At 40.5% G+C, this 18,408-nt stretch overlaps 1 protein-coding gene across 1 annotated transcript; it reads left to right on the forward strand.

The window, feature by feature from the left end:
• The first annotated feature begins 280 nt into the window (after positions 1–280).
• On the forward strand, positions 281–18,092 carry LUZP4 (leucine zipper protein 4). Its single transcript, XM_015128001.3, has 4 exons — positions 281–417; positions 12,239–12,373; positions 13,563–13,681; positions 16,781–18,092. The coding sequence occupies exons 1-4, from the start codon at positions 327–329 to the stop codon at positions 17,348–17,350; spliced, it is 915 nt and encodes a 304-aa protein (XP_014983487.1). The 5' UTR covers positions 281–326; the 3' UTR covers positions 17,351–18,092.
• The last annotated feature ends 316 nt before the right edge of the window (positions 18,093–18,408 follow it).

Genomic DNA, 18,408 nt, shown 5'->3' on the forward strand with positions numbered 1-18,408 from the left:
TGTGAAAGGCAAGGGTCGGAACACCACATACACTAGAAACTTGTAGCCAACTAGGTAGTGTTCTGGGTGGAGACAATATTTTTAGAAAGGGGTATGCAGTGGGAGATGAGCGGGTCTTTCCTTTTTTTTTTTTTTTTCTAGTGAGCCAAGCTCCTGATAGGAGACTTGGTGAGAGGTATACGCCAAGCTCCACCCCTTGGGGCTTAGCAACAGCAAAGGAAGAGGCTATGATTGGAGGATCAGGTTAGCCCACCATGCTCCTCCCGCGCGGTGAGGGGGCGGTACACGCGCCTGAGCTCGGAGTGTGACGCCATGATACAGAGGAGATGGCTTCGTTTCAGAAGCTAACACTTCCTGAAAAAGTGTCGCCAAATCGTCCCAGTCGGAAAAAGGTTAACTTCCTAGATATGTCTCTAGGTATGTAGATCTCGGATCCCAGTCCCCACTAGTTTGGGCTCACTGGTCTTGAGCGCAAGACCTCGGCATACCGCTGACTAGAAGTGGCGTCGGGAGGAGCACACCGCTTCAAGGAGAGGCTTCCCCCTCAGGGCATCTCCGCACCTGCCCGGCCCCTATCCCTCCTCTCCTCTTCTTCTCCTCACCTCCAGCCCTCTCCTTTCAGGTGGGGAACTCTGAGGGAGGCTGACAAAAAGTGCGTGGGGATTAAGGATTGCTGAAAGGGGCAGGCGGAGAAAATAGACCATTTCCGTGTATTTTACTCTCCCAAGAATTGATACCTAATTACTGGCCTCCTTCAAACACATGGGGCCAAGTGCTCTTCTCAGTCCAAGCGGATGTCATAAATCACTAGATTCCAGGGCCCGGAGGAGCAAGCCTCAGGCTATTTTGCTAGGGATTCCAGCGTGGTAGTGCCAAGAGTTGTTGGTGGGTTGGTGTATCTGCTTTGTTGGAAGGGGTGGTTGGTGCGTTTATTTGCTTGTTGGCTGGTGGTTATTCGCTCTGGATCGCCTTTCTTTGCAGGCACTCTCTAGTCTCTAACTTGAGACCTCTACACGGAGAGTGGAACCTTAGAAAAAATAAATCCTTTATCAATGCCCCTAACCTCCTCCATTCGCACCAAACCCAGAAAAAGTGAATTTTACTCGGACCAGTTCCTCTGCTATTATCCACCTTAGAAATGGGGAAGAGGGGAGGGAATAGACTTTCCAAGCCAGATAGGGAGTGAGCAGAGCTGAGTAGAGGATGGAAGCTGACTTTAGAAATGGAGAGGGGCATCAGAGCACGGAAGAAGGAAACTGTAGAAATGGGGGAAGGAGGACAAAACAGAAAAGGCCTACTTTATTTATTTAGGTTTGTGTGTCTGTGTGTGAAACAGGGGCTTGCTCTGTTTCTCAAGCAGGTGTGCAGTGGCATCATCTTGGCTCACTGCAACCTCCACCCCCTGGCGTCAAGCGATCCTCCCACCTCAGCCGCCCGAGTAGCTGGGACTACAGGCACATGCCACCACACCCGTCTAGGTTGTTTTTTGTTTTTGTTTTTGTTTTTTTGTATTAGTAGAACGAGGTTTCACCATGTTGCCCAGACTGGTCTCCTGGTCTCAAGTGATCTGCCCCCCTCGGCCTCCCAAAGTCCTGCAATTACAGGCGTGAGCCACCGCCCCCAGCCTGGTTAGTTGTTTTTGAGACAAGGTCAGGGACTGTTGTCTGGGCTGGAGTATAGTGGCACGATCAAGGCTCACTGTGGCCTCAAGCTCTCAGGCTCAATCAAGTGATCCTACCACCTCAGCCTCTAGAGGAACTGGAACCACAGGTGCTTGCCACCACACCTACCTAATTTTTAAATTTTTGTAGAGAATGGGTCTCCTTATGTTGCCCAGGCTGGTCTCGAACTCCTGGCCTCAAACAATCCTCCCGGCTCGGCCTCCCAAAATGCTGGGATTGTGGGCCTGAGCCACCGCGCCTGGCCAGGGGCCACTTTAGAAATGAGAGAGGGAGAGGCAGAGCAGTGGGAGCTGAGCTTCAATGTGGAAGTGCAGGGGTGGAGCGAGGAGAAGCAGGAACAAGGAGGGCGGACCTTAGAAATGGATGGAACAGTGGAAAGAGGGTTCACCTTAGAGATGAGAATAGGGGAGCAGAGCAGGGAGGGCTGAACTTTAAAAGGGGCAGGATAAGTGGAGGGAGAGTGTACCATAGAAATGAAGAAGTTTGGCTGGGCTTGGTGGCTCATTCCTGTAATCCCAGCAGTTTGGGAGGCTGAGGTGGGCGGCTTACTTGAGGCCAGGAGTTCGAGACCAGCCTGGCCAACATGGTGAAACCCCATCTGTACTAAAAATACAAAAATTAGCTGGGCATGGTGTTGTGTGCCTGTAGTCCCAGCTATGTGGGAGGCTGAGGCAGGAGAATTGCTTGAACCCGGGAGGTGGAGGCTCCAGTGAGTTGAGATCGCGGCACTGCACTCCAGCCTGGGTGCCAGAGTGAGACTCCATCTCAAAAAAAAAAAAAAAAAAAAAAAAGTACTGAAATGAAGAGGGGCGCTGTGGCTCATGCCTGTAATCGTGGGAGGCAGAGGTTAGGCTGGTCTTGAACTCCTGACCTCAAGTGATACGCTTGCCTCGGCCTCACACAGTGCTGGGATTACAGGCGTGAGCCACCTCGCCCGGCCTAAACTTTCTTTATAGTGTCCTTTGAAGTCCTGAAGTTTCAGATTCTGATAAAATACAATTTATCTGTTTTTTTGTTGTTGTTCATGCTTTGGAGTCATTTCTAGAAAATCATGAAGATATACCCTTGTTTCCTTCTGAGTTTTCTAGTTTTAACTCTTACATTTACATCTTTGATCCATTTTGAGTTCATTCTTGTATATGGGGTGAGTTAAGAGCCAACTTCATTATATTGCATTTTGATGTCTAATTGTTCCAGCACTACTTGTTAAAAAGACTAATTTTCCTCCATTGAAAGCTCTTCTTGGTGGAATTGCTTTCTTAATTTCATTTTTGGATAGTTAATTGCTGGTATATATAAATAGAATTAATTTTTGCATATAGATCTTGTATCCTGCAACCTTGCTGAGCGTGTTCATTAGTGCTAATCTCCGTGTGTGTGTGTGTGTGTGTGTGTGTGTATCTTTAGGAATTTCTACATACAAGATCATGATATCTGAGAACAGAGATAGTTTTACTTTTTTCTAATCTGCTTGTCTTTTGTTCTTTTTGACTAATTGCTCTGGATAGAATTTCTAGCAAAACGTTAATTAGATGTGGTGAGATTGGACATCTTTGACTTGTTTCTGATCTTAGGGAGAAAAGTTTTCCGTTTTTCACCATTAATCATTTTACCTTTGGTTGGGTTTTTGTAGATGCCCTTATGAGGTTGAGGAATTTACCTGCCTCCCACTTTATTTCTGAGGAGGAATGACCATGAAAAGTAACTAAGTATTTTTTGTTGTTGTTGTCTTTAAGGTGTTTAAGCAATCTATTTCAAGACTGGTATCAATTTCCTCTTCTAAGACATGGTCCCTGTTGATCCCATACTGCTACTTTCCCCCACCTCAACTTCATCACAAGTTCTGAAATATTTTGTGGCATTAAAATGACTTTAAAAATAATATTTGGTCACTGGCCAGGGCTGGGTTAAGGCGAGGTAAATGAGGCATTTGCTTCGAGTATAAAGTTCAAGGAGTCACAAAAAAATTCATTAATAGGGATAATTAATATTTTAATGAAATATTTAAAAAATTAAATGGACAAACTATAGCCATCTTTCTGGCCACCTGTTTTTGTAAATAAAGTTTTCTTCACTTAAGAACTAGGGTGAAGCAAGTGAAGGAGGGCTGTGCAAGTACAAGGTCTGATCTGATCTTTTTTTTTTTTAATGGAATCTCACTCTGTCACCCAGGCTGGAGTGCAGTGGCATGATCACAGCTCACTGCAGCCTCGACTTCCTGGGCTTAGGCAGTCCTCCCACCTCAGCCTCCCAAGTAGCTGGGATATAGGCGTGTGCCACCACGCCCAGCTAATTTTTTTGTAGTTTTGTAGAGACAGGTTCTCCCTATATTGCCTAGACTGGTCTTGACTTCTGGGCTCCAGCAATTCACCCACCTTGACCTCCCAAAGTGCTAGGATTACAGGTGTGAGCCACCACGTCCAGCCTTTGATCCTATCTTTTCAAAAAAAAGTTTGATATTTTGTTCGTCACGGATTGGTTTTGCATTGATTTTTATTTTTGAAAATATTGTGAGGCTGGGCTCGGTGGCTCACGCCTATAATCCCAGCTCTTTGGGAGGCTGAGGCAGGTGGATGACCTGAGGTCAGGAGTTCAAGACCACCCTGGCCAACATGGTGAAATCCTGTCTCTACTAGAAATACAAAAATTAGCCGGGCGTGGTCGTGGGTGCCTGTAGTCCCAGCTACTCGGGAGGCTGAGACAGGAGAATTGCTTGAACCCGGGAGGCCGAGGTTGCAGTGAGCCGAGATCACGCCACTGCACTCCAGCATGGGTTACAGAACCTAGACTCTGTCTCAAAAAAAAAAAAAAAAGAAAGAAAGAAAATATTGTGTTAAGATATTTCAATCTTGATTACTGAGTTTTGGGGGGCCTCCTTGAATTTTGTGCCTGAAGTGAATTCCTCACTTACCTCACTCTAGGTCCTGCCTTGTCACTGGGACCTTGAAGGAAGAAAAACCCAGAACTGAAGGAAATTTATAGCACTGAGTTAAAACTTCATGCTTCCTGCACTTTTCTTTGTGTTGATTTCACTGACATTTTTGCAATTGCCAACAGAAAAGAAAAAACAAAACTGATAAATAGCTAAAGCAATGGGTTTATCTCAAAATTCAGGGAAATAAGGGCCATAGTTGCAGAGTGGCTTGGTCCCAAAAATGCAGTCGTTGTGTGACCTTGTGCAAGTTGCTCCATCTCTTGGGGCCTGAGTTTCCTGATCTGAATAAAATCTACATCATAGAGTTGTTGAAGATTAAATGAGATAATACAGGTAATGTTCACAAAGTATGCTGCCTGACGTGGATAAAGCTGAGTAAATATTTGCTATATGTGCCCCGGAAAGTGGGCCTAAACCCTCCCTTTTGCGTAGCCAGCAATTTGGCAAGCTGGAGAAATTACCTCTCCTCTCAGGATTTTGTTATCAAACTTCAGAGATGCAGTAGTTATGAAAGAGATTAAAAACTATCCAGGTGAAAGATGGGGTTTAAACAGCTCGCCTAAGTCTCTGGGAGACTGAGAGAGGAGGTGGTGTCGTGTAACTTGAATAATAGTGAAGTAAACAGACTTAGGAGGCACTTACATTTTAGTAGACTATTACAGCTGGAAGGATACTGGAGAGTCTGCTTTGGGAAAGATTAGTTCAGTTATTTGAAAGGCTGAGGAAAGATGTTGAGTTGAATTTGGTAGGTTAGCTGGAGATTAAGTATAACTGTAAGACCTCATAGTCACTGAGTTGTTAAAAATCTTGAAGTCATTGTTTTATCCTTTTAAACGCTGGTTCTGTGTATCCGTGTTTTAAATGTTGGTTCTCTATATCCATGTTTATACCTTTTTAGACAGATGAGAATCCCAGTTTTGATCATGTCAGGAGGAACAGCAAACTTTCGACTAGTCATCACAGGCCCTTGCAATTTATTTTATTTTTATTTTTATTTAATTTTTTGAGACAGGGTCTCTGTCGCTGAGGCTGGAGTGCAGTGGCGCAATCACAGCTCACTGCAGCCTGGACCTCCCAGGCTCAAGCGATCCTCCCACCTTTGCCCCTAGAGTAGCTGGGACCCTAGGTGTGCACCACCACACCTGGCTTATTTTTGTATTTTCTTTGGTAGAGACAGAGTTTCACCATGTTGCCCAGGCTGGTCTCGAACTCCTGGGCTCGAGGAATCTTCTCGCCTTGGCCTCCCAAAGTGCTGGGATTACAGCCGTGAGCCACCACGCCAGGCTGAGGCCCTTGCAGTTTGAAGGCAAGAAAAATACACAATAAGTAGCAAATACATGTTGCTTTCTACGGTGTAATGAGAAAGCCATACTTTTTCCTGATAAATTTCCCCATGTTTTTCTCAGTGAAAATAATACTTTTTAATAATACATATCTTTGTTTTTATATAACTAAACACATGCTTTAGAAAAGCAGTAGTATGTTGGATGCAAGGTTTTTACTTCCATTGTAGTACATGCTAAAGTAGGAAAAGGCTCTACAAATGAATTTTTGTTTTTGTGCTCAGTAAACATACCCAAAAGGTATTAGAGTCTTTTTTTTTTTTTAAACAAATAAAAGGCAAAAAGAAGACCAAAATTCGAACTGGTAACAGCAAGAACTTAATAGGAACTCCACTCCTCTGTTCATTACTTTTACCTAAAAGAGACATGCAAAAGTGTTGTAGTTAGAAAGAAAAGAACTTTTTCTGCCTGCTAGATGTATTGGACCACGAATTCACAAATATGGATTATCCACTCTGTATTCTGTGCTAGGCACTTAGTACACTAATAAATAAACAGTGGTCTCTTCTCAAGTACCTCCTAATCTAGTTGGAGAGACAGCTAAGTAAATATGTGCAATTATACATTGTTTTAAGTATTCTAGAAGTATGTATAGTCAGAATTTTTCAGAAATTGAGAGGAACCTAAGTCACTTACATTTTTTGAGGTTTCCAGCATTTTAAATATTTAAAAAATGGCAAAACAAAAATTGTGGTTCATTTTACATGTTTATAAATGTAAAATAGTGCTTTCAACCCACTGTAAAATAAAATGCAATATAAGTATGCTTTTCACAAGAAAATTACACAATTTAAATAAAAACGTAATTATTCATATGGCATCTCAAGCAGTGCAATCAGTTTTAAACTGTGTGAGGAATACTGTCTTTCTTCAGTCCTGACAGTTTATTTCTGAGACTAAGTATATCAAGAATTCAAATTTAAGGCTCTTTGGTGAGGCCTGAATCAAATGTCTCTCCTTGAGAGATTGGCTAAGTGTTCTCTAGGTGGATTCGGTGGAGAATATCATTACAGAGAGCAGAATGAACAAAGCCCCATGTCTTTATAATGATGTATTCTGAGAACTAAGGAAAAGGACATGAGAATCTGGAAAAATACTGTAGTATTAAGGACGCTTTCTTCATAACCTCATAGCCTATGTTGGAAGGGCATTTACACAGCTTACCCAGGTTCATAGGCATTTGCTTTCTCTTCAATATGAAAGGCTGAGCAGCAATTTGATTTCATCTCTAAATTGTAGCTGGTGAGATCTACCCAATTCCATTACAATCCGACAAATCAAATGGTGGTCTCTGGAATTACAAAGTCTAAGGATTAAAATTACATATGATTTCACTTAAAAAAAAATCCAGCAACACATTCCAGGATGTGGATAATTCAAAAACATTTTTTAAAATAAGTTTTAGGCCGGGTGTGGTAGTTCACATCTGTAATTCCAGGAGATGTCAGCCTTTTCAAAGAAAATCAGAATCAGATTTTTTCTTATTATTTTAATTTTTATTTATTTGTAATTTTTGTGGTTATATAGTAGGTGTATATATTTATGGGGTACATGAGATGTTTTGATACAGGCATGCATGTAATTGCAATGTGAAATAAGCACATCATAGAGATTATCCATCCTCTTAAGCATTCATCCTTCGAGTTACAAACAATCCAATTATTACACTCTTTATTTTAAAATATATAGTTATTATTGACTATAGTCACCCTGTTGTGCTATCAAATAGTAGGTCTTATTCATTCTTTCTATTTATATTTTATTGTACTGCCTATGTACTGAAAAGTTGTTGTAGTTATTATTTTTTATTGGTTCATCATTTACTACTTAGGATGAGAGTAGTTTATACACCACAGTTACAGTATTTTAATATTCTGTGTTTTTCTGTGTACTTACTATTACCCATGAGTTTTATACCCTCAGATGATGACTTACTACTCATTAATGTCTTTTCTTCCTGGTTGAAGCACTCCCTTTAGCCTTTTTTGTAGGACAGGTCTGGTGTTGATGAAATCCCTCAGCTTTTGTTTGTCTGTGAAACTTTTTATTTCTCCTTCATGTTTGAAGGATATTCTCACTGGGTGTGCTATTCTAGGGTAAAGTTTTTCCTTTCAGCACTTTAAATATATCAGCCCACTCTCTCCTGACTTGTAAGGTTTCCACTGAAGGGGTTGCTGCCGGACATATTAGAGCTCTGTTGTTTGTTATTTGTTTCTTTTCTCTTGCTGCTTTTAGGATCCTTTCTTTATCCTTGACCTTTAAGAGTCTGATTATTAAATGCCTTGAGGTAGTCTTCTTTGGGTTAAATCTGCTTAGTGTTCTATAACCTTCTTGTACTTGGATATTGATATCTTTCTCTAGGTTTGAGAACTATTTTTTTTCTTTCTTTTTTCTTTTTTTTGACAGAGGGTTGCTCTGTAGCTCAGGCTGGAGAGCAGTGGCATAATCTCAACTCACTGCAACCTCAGCCTCACAGGTTCAAACAATTCTCCTGCCTCAGCCTCCCAAGTAGCTGGTATTACAGGTGCGCACCACCACACCCAGCTAATTTTTGTAGAGGTGGTGTTTAATCATGTTGGCCAGGCTGTTCTTAAACTCCTGACATCAAGCGATCCACCCGTGAGCCACCACTCCCAGCCCCGTTGAATAAACGTTCTACCCCTATCTCCTTCTCTACATCCTCTTTAAAGCCAATAACTCTCAGATTTGCCATTTTGAGGCTGTTTTCTAGATCCTGTAGGTATGTTTCATTGTTTGTTTGTTTTCTTTTGTCTCCTCTGATTGTACATTTTCAAATAGCCTTTCTTCAAGCTCACTAATTCTTCTACCAGATTCATTCTGTTATTAAAGGACTGATGCATTCTTCAGTATGCCAATTGCATTTTTCCAGTTCCGGAATTTCTGCTTGACACTTTTTAATCATTTCTATCTCTTTGTTACATTTATCTGATAGAATTCTGAATTCCTTCTGTGTTTGCTTGAATTTATTTGAGTTTTCTCAACACAGCTATTTGGAATTCTCTGTCTGAAAAGTCACATATCTCTGTTTTTCCAGGACTCGTCCTTAGTGCCTTATTTAGTTCATTTGGTGAGGTCATGTTTTCCTGGAACCTACTGATACTAGTAGATGTTCTTCAGTGTCTGGGCATTGAAGGGTTAGGTATTTATTGTAGTCTTTACTGTCTGGGCTTCTTTGTACTCATCCTTTTTGGGAAGGCTTTCCAGATATTTGAAAAGACTTCAGTGTTGTGATCTGAGCAGTTTCTACTTTAGGGGACATCCCAAGCGCAGTAATGCCGTGGTTCTTGCAGACTCATAGAGGTACCGCCTTGATGGTTTTGGACAGGATCTGGGAGAATTCTCTGGATCACCAGGCAGAGCCTCTTGTTCTTTTCCCTTATTTTCTCCTAAACAAACAGAGTGTCTCTGTTCTGAGCCACCCAGAGCTGGGGTGGAGTGACACAAGCACCCCTGTGGCCACCACCACTATGACTGCACTGGGTCAGACCCGAAGCCAGCACAGCTCTGGGTCTCACCCAAGGTCTGCTGCAAATACTCCTGGCTACTGCCTAGCTTACTCAAGGCTCTGGAGCTCTACAATCAGCCAGTGGCAAAACCAACCAGGCCTGTGTCCTTTCCTTCAGGGTGGCAAGGTCCCCCAAGCCCGAGGTGGGTCCAGAAGTGACATCTGGGACTCAGGACCTAGAGTCAAAAACCTTAGAAGTCTACCTGGTGTTCTATTGTATTATGGCTGAGCTGGCACTCATACCACAAAATGCAGTCCTTCCCACTCTTCCCTTCCCTTTCTAAAGGCAGAGGATCCTCACCCCATAACCAGTCATCCTAGGCCAGGAAGAGTATTGTTTACTGTGGACTACCATAGATGTTCCCTTAAGACTCAGGGGCTCTTAAGTCACTTTGCGATGAATGCTGCCTGGTCTGAGACTCACCCTTCAGAGCAGTGAGCTCCCCTCTGGCCTAGGGCAGTTCCAGAAGTGCTATCCAAGAGTCAAGTCCTGGAATCAGGGATTCCAAGAGCCCACTTGGTGCTCTACCCTTCTGTGGCTGTGCTGGTACCTGAAGCCAGCAAGTCTCAGAGGCTCACCCAAGGCCCTCAACATAGTACCTGGGTATTGCTGCTAGTTATTCAGTGCCCAAGAGCTTTTCAGTTAACAGTTGATGAATTCTGCCAGGGCTGAGTCCTTTCCTTCAAGGCAGTCGGTTCCCTTCTGGCCTAGGGTATGTCTAGAAATGTGGTCCAGGAGCTAGAGCCTGAAACAGGAACCTCATAACTCTAACCGGTGCCCTAGCCTTCTGTGGCTGAGCTAGTATCCAAGATGTAAGACAAAGTCCTCCCCACTCTTCCCTCTCTTCTCAAGTGGAAGGAAGGGGTCTCTTTTGGAGCTGTGAGCTGTCCAGCCTGGGGTTAGGGGAGAGGCGATGCCACCACTCCCTTGGCTGCCCCAGCTGGTGTCTCAGTATGTCGTGTGGCCCCCCAAGTCCACACTCTGTTGGCCCAGTTCAGCACTAAGGCTTGCCTAAGAGTTGCAGCCCTTATGGCCTAGACCAGGTGTTTCCAATCTTTTGGCTTCCCTGGGCCACACTGAAAGAATAATTGTCTTGAGCCACACATAAAATACACTAACATTAACAATAGCTGATGAGCTAAAAAAAAAAAAAATTGCAAAAAAAATCTCATAATGTTTTAAGAAAGTTTACGAATTTGTGTCGGGCTGCATTCAAAACCATCCTGGGCCATGTGCGGCCTGCAGGCTGCGGGTTAGAAAAGCTTGGCCTAGACTGCCTTTCAGGTTTACTTGGAGATCCAGAGCACTGTAACCCTTGATGGAGAGGTTTGTGGGAACTCATGCTCGGGCTGCCGAGATGGGTGATTCCTCTCTGACTGGGGCTAGTTTAAATCTTCCTTCCAATGGGCAGGTGTCAGGTGAGTTTGGTCCAGTTTTCCTTTCTGCTCTAACAGGACAGCACTAAATTCAATGCCTCACGATTGCTGTGTTCTTCCTCCCCCAGTGCCCAGAGATGCTCTTGGCACCACCATGCCATTGCTGCCGGGGGTGGGGGAGGGGTGGCATTGGCGATTCAGGACTGTTTTTTCTGTCTCTTCAGTGCCTCTTTCAGTGATATGAAGTTAAAACCAGTTACTATGAGTGCTCACATGATTTTTGGTTTTTATGAAGGTGATTTTTCTGTGTAGATAGTTGTTAAATTTGTGTCCTTGCTGGGGGGACAATTGGTGGAGGCTTCCATTCTGCCATCTTGCTCCCTATCCCAGAATCAGATATTTAGAGACCTGAAGCAGGACTAGTACTAAGCAAAATAAAAAAGGAGTGATTAATCTGTGTCACCCAACTGCCTCTTTTGTACCCTTTTCAGCTCTTCTTTTCTTTTAGAATCTCCAGTTTTTTCCAAATACCTAGCTTGTCCTTCCCCCCCCCCCTTCCTGAGTGTAGCTTCCGGAAGGTGTGGGGACTTGTGCTTATTTCTAAAGATGCCTTGACATGAGTATAGTTTTATCCACTGATAGAGCATCCCACCTGTAGACTCTTCCATTCTAGATGTTAGGAGAGATATTTTAGAGCAAGTTGTACCTGTCTCCCAATCTTTAAATTATGCCATGTAAGTGCTGTCTGCCTGAGTACGTGTAAGTACGTGCCTGACTACAGAGTCAAGTCTGATTGCTTCCTGCTGCTACAATAATCTAGGTTCCTCACTTCTGTGGTGTCTCCTGTGAACTTCCATCACCACTTTCTTACTTTTGTCACTTCCTTTTTCTTTGTTACTTTTTGATAATATACATGTAACTAATTGTCTATTACTTACATTTAATCAGATAGACATTTAATGGTCTATCACTTTACATTTAATTACTGATTTACATTTATTTATTAAGCAACTTAATGACTGTATTGCTCTATATTTCTGTGACACTGAAATAACATTTAGTAAAATCATTTATTTAGATGATATCCCCCCTGAGCTATTGCAGTGTGAAAGTATTTTGCCTTTGCGTAAATAAAGTTACCATAAATCTAACAGGAATTTTTCTTTCTTATTCCAGCAAACCCTAAGATGTCGGTATTGATTGACCTTTGTTACAGTTTAACAAATTTATTATTATTATTGTATTATCATGTTTTAGGGATACCAGTTTTTAGGTATTCTGAAATATCATGAGATAGGATATAGATTATTCACTTGAGACATTATTATTTGGTTTTTGCCATTTTATTGATTTTTTTATGTATTTTCTAATATAGATGACATTATAATCTATAAAGAGTTAGAAGGGACAAATGCTGAAAAAGAAGAAAAGAGTAAACGACAGAACCATAGTAAAAAGGAATCGTCTTCAAGACAGCAATCAAATACTCATGGATATTGCCATCAGAGAGGTAAAGTATGCTGAAAATAGTCACACATGGTAAAAAGAGTCTGAAATATTTGTGAATAACTAGGTAAGTAAAATCAAGAATTCACAATATTGTTCTAAAGTTGCATTATATTGCTTGTTTTATTTTTTCTGGGCATGGACTTATACAGGGTTGGTAAGAATTTATGCCATGTCATATGAATACAAATTTATTTTAATTTATAAGAATTATTTCCCTAATGGAGAGTGGGATAAGAAAAGTAACCATATGAGCTGAGAGATATTTTGTACTTGTTTACAAGCCTGGGTTGGTTGGTCCAGTTCTGCTTTTAGGAGGCAATAAAGGAGGGTTAAGAGCATAGTCAATAATCTGAACACTATGGCATCCACATTTTGAAAATACAAATGTTGTAAGACAAAAAGAGTAGGGTAGAACATGACAAATGTCCTCTGTATACCTAACCTCATTGGTAAGTGCAGTGTGCATTTTTTAATATGAATGTGCTACAGATTGCCACGATACAGAAGTCTTTTCAACAATTAAAGGTCTTTATAATCTAGTCAACAGATTGGAACCATTTTGACATCATGATTACTATAAGCCCCAACAGTTGCCTATGCAGCTTCATTTCAGTTCTTGTGTGAATCTCCAGTAGCTCAACATGTTCTGAGAAGAGAAGATAAATGATGGTAGTTATTACAGGGGCAGAGCAGCCAAAAAGGGTAACATGGCCCATTCTTATGTGCCTAACCAGTCATCACAAAATTGATCTTTGTGAGCCTTTTGGAGATATTCTTTGATGGGTTTTCTACTGTCTTTGTTTGTTTACCCAAACAAAGCAGACAATTGAGACAAATATTCACATGATTAATACAAAGCAGACAGTTTCTCTCCATCTCTCCTTTTTCTACTGGAGTATTCTTTCATTTAATTTCAGATAGTATGTCCCAACTTTGGTGGCATATGAAACCAAAATTGAGGTATTATATACTGAGAAGACTACCCTATTAAGGTATGCAAATTGAAATAGTATGGCAAAGACTGTTCTAGAATTCAGTGAGACTCCCAGATGATACCAGAGTAATGAAATATCAAAAGTTTTGCAAAACCCAGTGCATAGCTTTAAAAAAATGAGATCAGAGATAATACTTCTCTGAGAGATACGTTGAATTTACTACTTGAAAATACAGAAAATATTTTTTTTTCAAAGGCTACTCAAGATTCAGAAGCAACTCTGAGGAAAGAAATCATGATAAAAAAACATCCCAAGAACCTTCTGGATTCAAGTCTGGACAACACCCTTTAAATGAGCAGCCTTTAATTGAACAGGTAGATAACTACCAAGAATTAACCAATATTAAAAATCCTACATTTAATATATTTCCTAATATTAATGATTTACTTTAAATTCTATTGAAAGCAGGGATTGTTTCTTGGTATTCCTCCATGGTGCCTTGAATGTACTTTAAATTCAATGTTTGTTAGTTGATTTTTCCCCTGTAACTATTTTAAAAAACATTTGATTTTTGCTGTTTTCAGTCATTACTAAAACTTCTGAATTTATGAAATGCCAAAACAGATTATTAGTTATTGTCATTAATCCTATGTAATCATTTTTATTTGTCCTCATACAGAGGCTTTGAGCTTAAGTTATAATATAAAAAGTTTTAGTATCTTTGTGAATGAACTGTAAAAGTCAGAAGTCAGATGATATCAGATATGAAATATACTCTAGAAGCAACAGGTGGCACAGACTATACCTGTACGAATCCATTTCCTCTAACCACGTATAGGTGAGCCAGTCAATAGAGAGGAATTTGAGAGGTGCTCAGATCCAGATTCACTAGCTAACATTGGTGCTAATGTTTCATCCTAGCTTATAAACTGATTCTTCTTAAGGTGTTACGTGGTCATTTAGCAAAAATGGCAGTTCCGGGAGCTTAAATCATTTTTGCCAAATCATGTAAAAGCAAATGTTTATTTATTTGCTTATCGATTTATTTTGGAGAAAAACATATTGCATTTTCAAATATTTAAAGGATTATTTTAAATTGTTCAAATGGACCGGGCGCGGTGGCTCACGCCTGTAATCCCAGCACTTTAGGAGGCCGAGGCAGGCGGATCACGAGGTCAGGAGATCGAGACCATCCTGGCTAACACGGTGAAACCCCGTTTCTACTAAAAATACAAAAAATGAGCCGGGCGTTGTGGTGGGCACCCGTAGTCCAGCTACTCGGGAGGCTGAGGCAGAAGAATGGCGTGAACCCGGGAGGCGGAGCTTGCAGTGAGCCGAGATCGCGCCACTGCACTCCAGCCCAGGCGACAGAGCAAGACTCTGTCTCAAAAAAAAAAAAAAAAAAAAATTGTTCAAATGATGATTCAATGCCTACTCTATGCAGGCACTATGATACCAGAACAGCCTGCTTCAAATAGTCTGTACGGTGGTGGAAGAGAAAGATAGGAAAGAAATGTAATGCCAGACAGTATGCAGTATGTGCATAATAGGGCATAAGTTATATATTGTGGGGATGTAGTAATTCATTCTGATTGGGGTTCTTGAGAAACTTTGGTGGAAGAGATGGCATATGATCTGTGCCTTATAGGATGAGGAGATTTATTTATAAAGTTTGGAAAGAAGAGCATGAGCTTCCTTCTGATACAGTCCAAGATGCATAAACTGAGAATAAATATTAAACAATATTTTCAAATTGAAAGCATCCTTTTCCTTTTATTTATTTTTTGTTTGTTTGTTTTTTTGAGACAGGGTCTCATTCCGTTGCCCAGGCTGGAATGTAGTGGTGTGATCATGGCTCACTGCCCCTTCTACCTCCTGGGCTCAAGTAATCCTCCCACTACAGCCTCCCAAGTAGCTGGGACTATACCCTGCCACCATGCCCTGCGAATTTTTTTTTTCTTTTCTGTAGAGATGAGGTCTCACTGTGTTGCTCAGGCTGGGAAAGTATCCTATTATTCATACTTTCGAAACTTTTGAGACTATCATAGCTGAACTCACCAGAAAAAAAAAATTACCCTGCAATAAAGAAATGTGTTAAAATTTAAGCATAATTATTTTACCAATAAATTGAAATAATTACAGTTTTCAATAATACTTTACAATTCTATTAAGCTAGTTTTGTACTCAACAAGATTTAGTCTTATTATCAGTGGAACACAGTTTTATTTGTTCACCCCATGTATTTATTCAACACAACCTTTTGATAGAAGGCTTCACTTGTTTATAAGGAAAGAAAACTAATGTGCACTTTGTTTTCCAAAGGTAGGAAATACATAGTACACAAGTTGATGAAAACATTTCTTATATAAACATTCATAAAAGGGACTGCAAGCTCCTTTGGAGAGGTACTTGGATACATATGGGTCTTTAGAAGATGGAACTCAGTCCTATCTTTCCTACTGACCTACTGTGCTCCCAACACCAGTCACTTAGAAAAGAGAAAAGGTACATGTGCATTTCACCCAATCTCCCTATTTAGGTTTTTCAGTACAAAAGCTGGAGAGTGGCTATAGCTTTATGTTTTAGCAAAACAACTAATTTTTTACATTTTTTATTTTAAAAAAAGTTTTCTGTGCATAATATCTTTTGTACTGGTACCTCCCCTGCTGTTTAGCAGTTGCATCCAGCTTCTGTTAGTGTTAAACTAAAAAGTCATAATGCCAAATTTAGGGCATGTTGTGCTTGTCAGGCAACATATACTAGTAGAAAGCTTGATTTCTCAGCATGGTCTATAGGACTTTATCCACTTACATTTATGTAGCATCATAGAGTTTTGTCAGAGGTTTCATTATTTCCATTTGGCTGATTCACTCCACTGCCTTTTTGGCTTAAAAACTGAAAAGGTAGAAAGGCTGTGTTGTTGCCAAGCTAATTTACTTGAATAGTATTAAGCCAACCTTCCGCTTTTTTACAGCTTCCTTTCCCCTTACTTACTTCGTCTTTCTCTCTAGAATTAAGTATTAATTTATAATGAAAAGATAGTTTCTTTTTAATGATCATTGAGTAGGCAGAGAGTAAATATGATTTTGAACACTTTCCTTTTCATCCTAAGGACTTACACTACAAAATATTCTATCAAAGTCGCAGAATCTGTTGTTTGTTTAGTAAAACATACATTCAGAAATTAGTAGGTAGAACATGACCATAGAATACAGTCAAACTCATAAAACAACTAATTTTCCATACTTTTATTTTATTAAAGTTTTAGTTGCATAGCATTTTTGTGCCAATGACATGATACAATGGAGCTATTCTGTAAGTTAGTTCTAAAAGCTGGTTGATAAATAAAATTAAGGACAGCGGAATTCTAAAAGAAACAGTTGCCCCTGAAAATGGTCTTGAGAATATATCATTATGACTTAAATCATGAAGTATATGTTTCATTTGTTTTTCATAATTGGGATCTTTTTCAGGAGAAGTGCAATGACAATTATGAGGCCCAAGCAGAGAAGAATCAAGGCCAATCAGAGGGGAATCAGCATCAATCAGAAGGAAATCCGGACAAATCAGAAGAATCTCAGGGCCAACCAGAAGAAAATCATCATTCTGAGCGATCCCGAAACCACTTAGAGAGATCTTATTATCATTTAGAGAGATCTCAAGGGCAACTAAAGATATATCATGCCCAATCTGAGAGATCTCACAGCCAATCCAAGAGATCTCATGGTCAGTCTGAGAGATCTCATGGCCAATCAAAGAGATCACATGGTCAATTAGAGAGATCTCATGGTCACTCCAAGAGATCTCATATCCAGGGAGATCTTGTGGTCACTCAGAATGATCTCCTGGTCACTCAGAGAGATCTCATAGCCACTCAGAGAGATCTCATAGCCACTCAGAAAGATCTCATAGCTACTCAGAGAGATCTCATAGTCACTCAGAGAGATCTCATGGCCACTGAGAGAGATCTCATGGTCAGTCAGGGAGATCTCATGGCCAATCAGAGAGACATCAGAGATACTCAACAGGTAAAAATACAGTGACTTCTTAATCATCAGAACAATGTGTTGAATTCTGTGAAACTAGAAAAGCATATATCTATATTCTAATGGCTAATACATATTTGTTGAAACAGACATATATTGGGACAAAGACATAAATATTAGAATGGAGGCAATGTATACATGGTATCAATATTCTTTCAACTTGATGTCCTCTAAGCTATCATCCAGTTACCCAAGATGTCCCATTAAGTTGTTCCCTGTAGATCTGCTTTCCCTGGAAGAGCCCTATGTACTCAGCCTTTCCTATTGGGCCTTTCCCACAATTAGAATATTTTGATTTAGTGTCCTGTCTCCCTTGGACATTCCAACCTGGTAAGCAAGCTAATCTAACAACTAATTGCCAAATTGATAATATATAATCTATGATAATGAATATCTCTGCTTCCCACTCTCTCTCCTTCCTAAACCGTCCTCAGAGAGTCCTTAGCAGACAAATGGTAGATGTATCTTTGGGCAGCTGAACTTTTCTGCTTTCCTCAAATCAGACCATAGGAGAGGATATATTCTATGCATAGATGTAATGCTAACCTTCTGAATATATTTTGAATACATTTATATATTCACTGTTGCCTTATAAAACTGTTAGGGTAGGTCTGTCTACCCTAGCAAAAGAAACAGAGAAATTTAAATGTACTGGGAGTTATGTTTTTAAAAACACAAGGTATGTTTATTGCAATTGCAATTTGTTTGGTTATTCAATAAAAGTTTTAGTTTTAGTTTCTCAGTGATTTCCTTGCTTGTATTGACTGTAAATGTCTAGTCAAATATTTTAGGTTCATATTAACTGCTGCACAGAATTACTTACTTCAGCTAAAAAAAATTATTTCCGGCTGAGCGCGGTGGCTCATGCCTATAATCCCAGCACTTCGGGAGGCCAAGGTGGGCGGATCACTTGAGGTCAGGAGTTTGAGACCAGCCTAGCCAACATGGTCAAACTCCATCTCTACTAAAAATACAAAAATTAGCCAGGCGTGGTGGTGAGTGCCTGTAATCCAGCTACTCGGGAGGCTGAGGCAGGAGAATTGCTTGAACCCGGG

This window comes from Macaca mulatta, chromosome X (assembly GCF_049350105.2).
Source record: "Macaca mulatta isolate MMU2019108-1 chromosome X, T2T-MMU8v2.0, whole genome shotgun sequence".
NCBI classification, from domain to species: Eukaryota; Metazoa; Chordata; class Mammalia; order Primates; family Cercopithecidae; genus Macaca; species Macaca mulatta.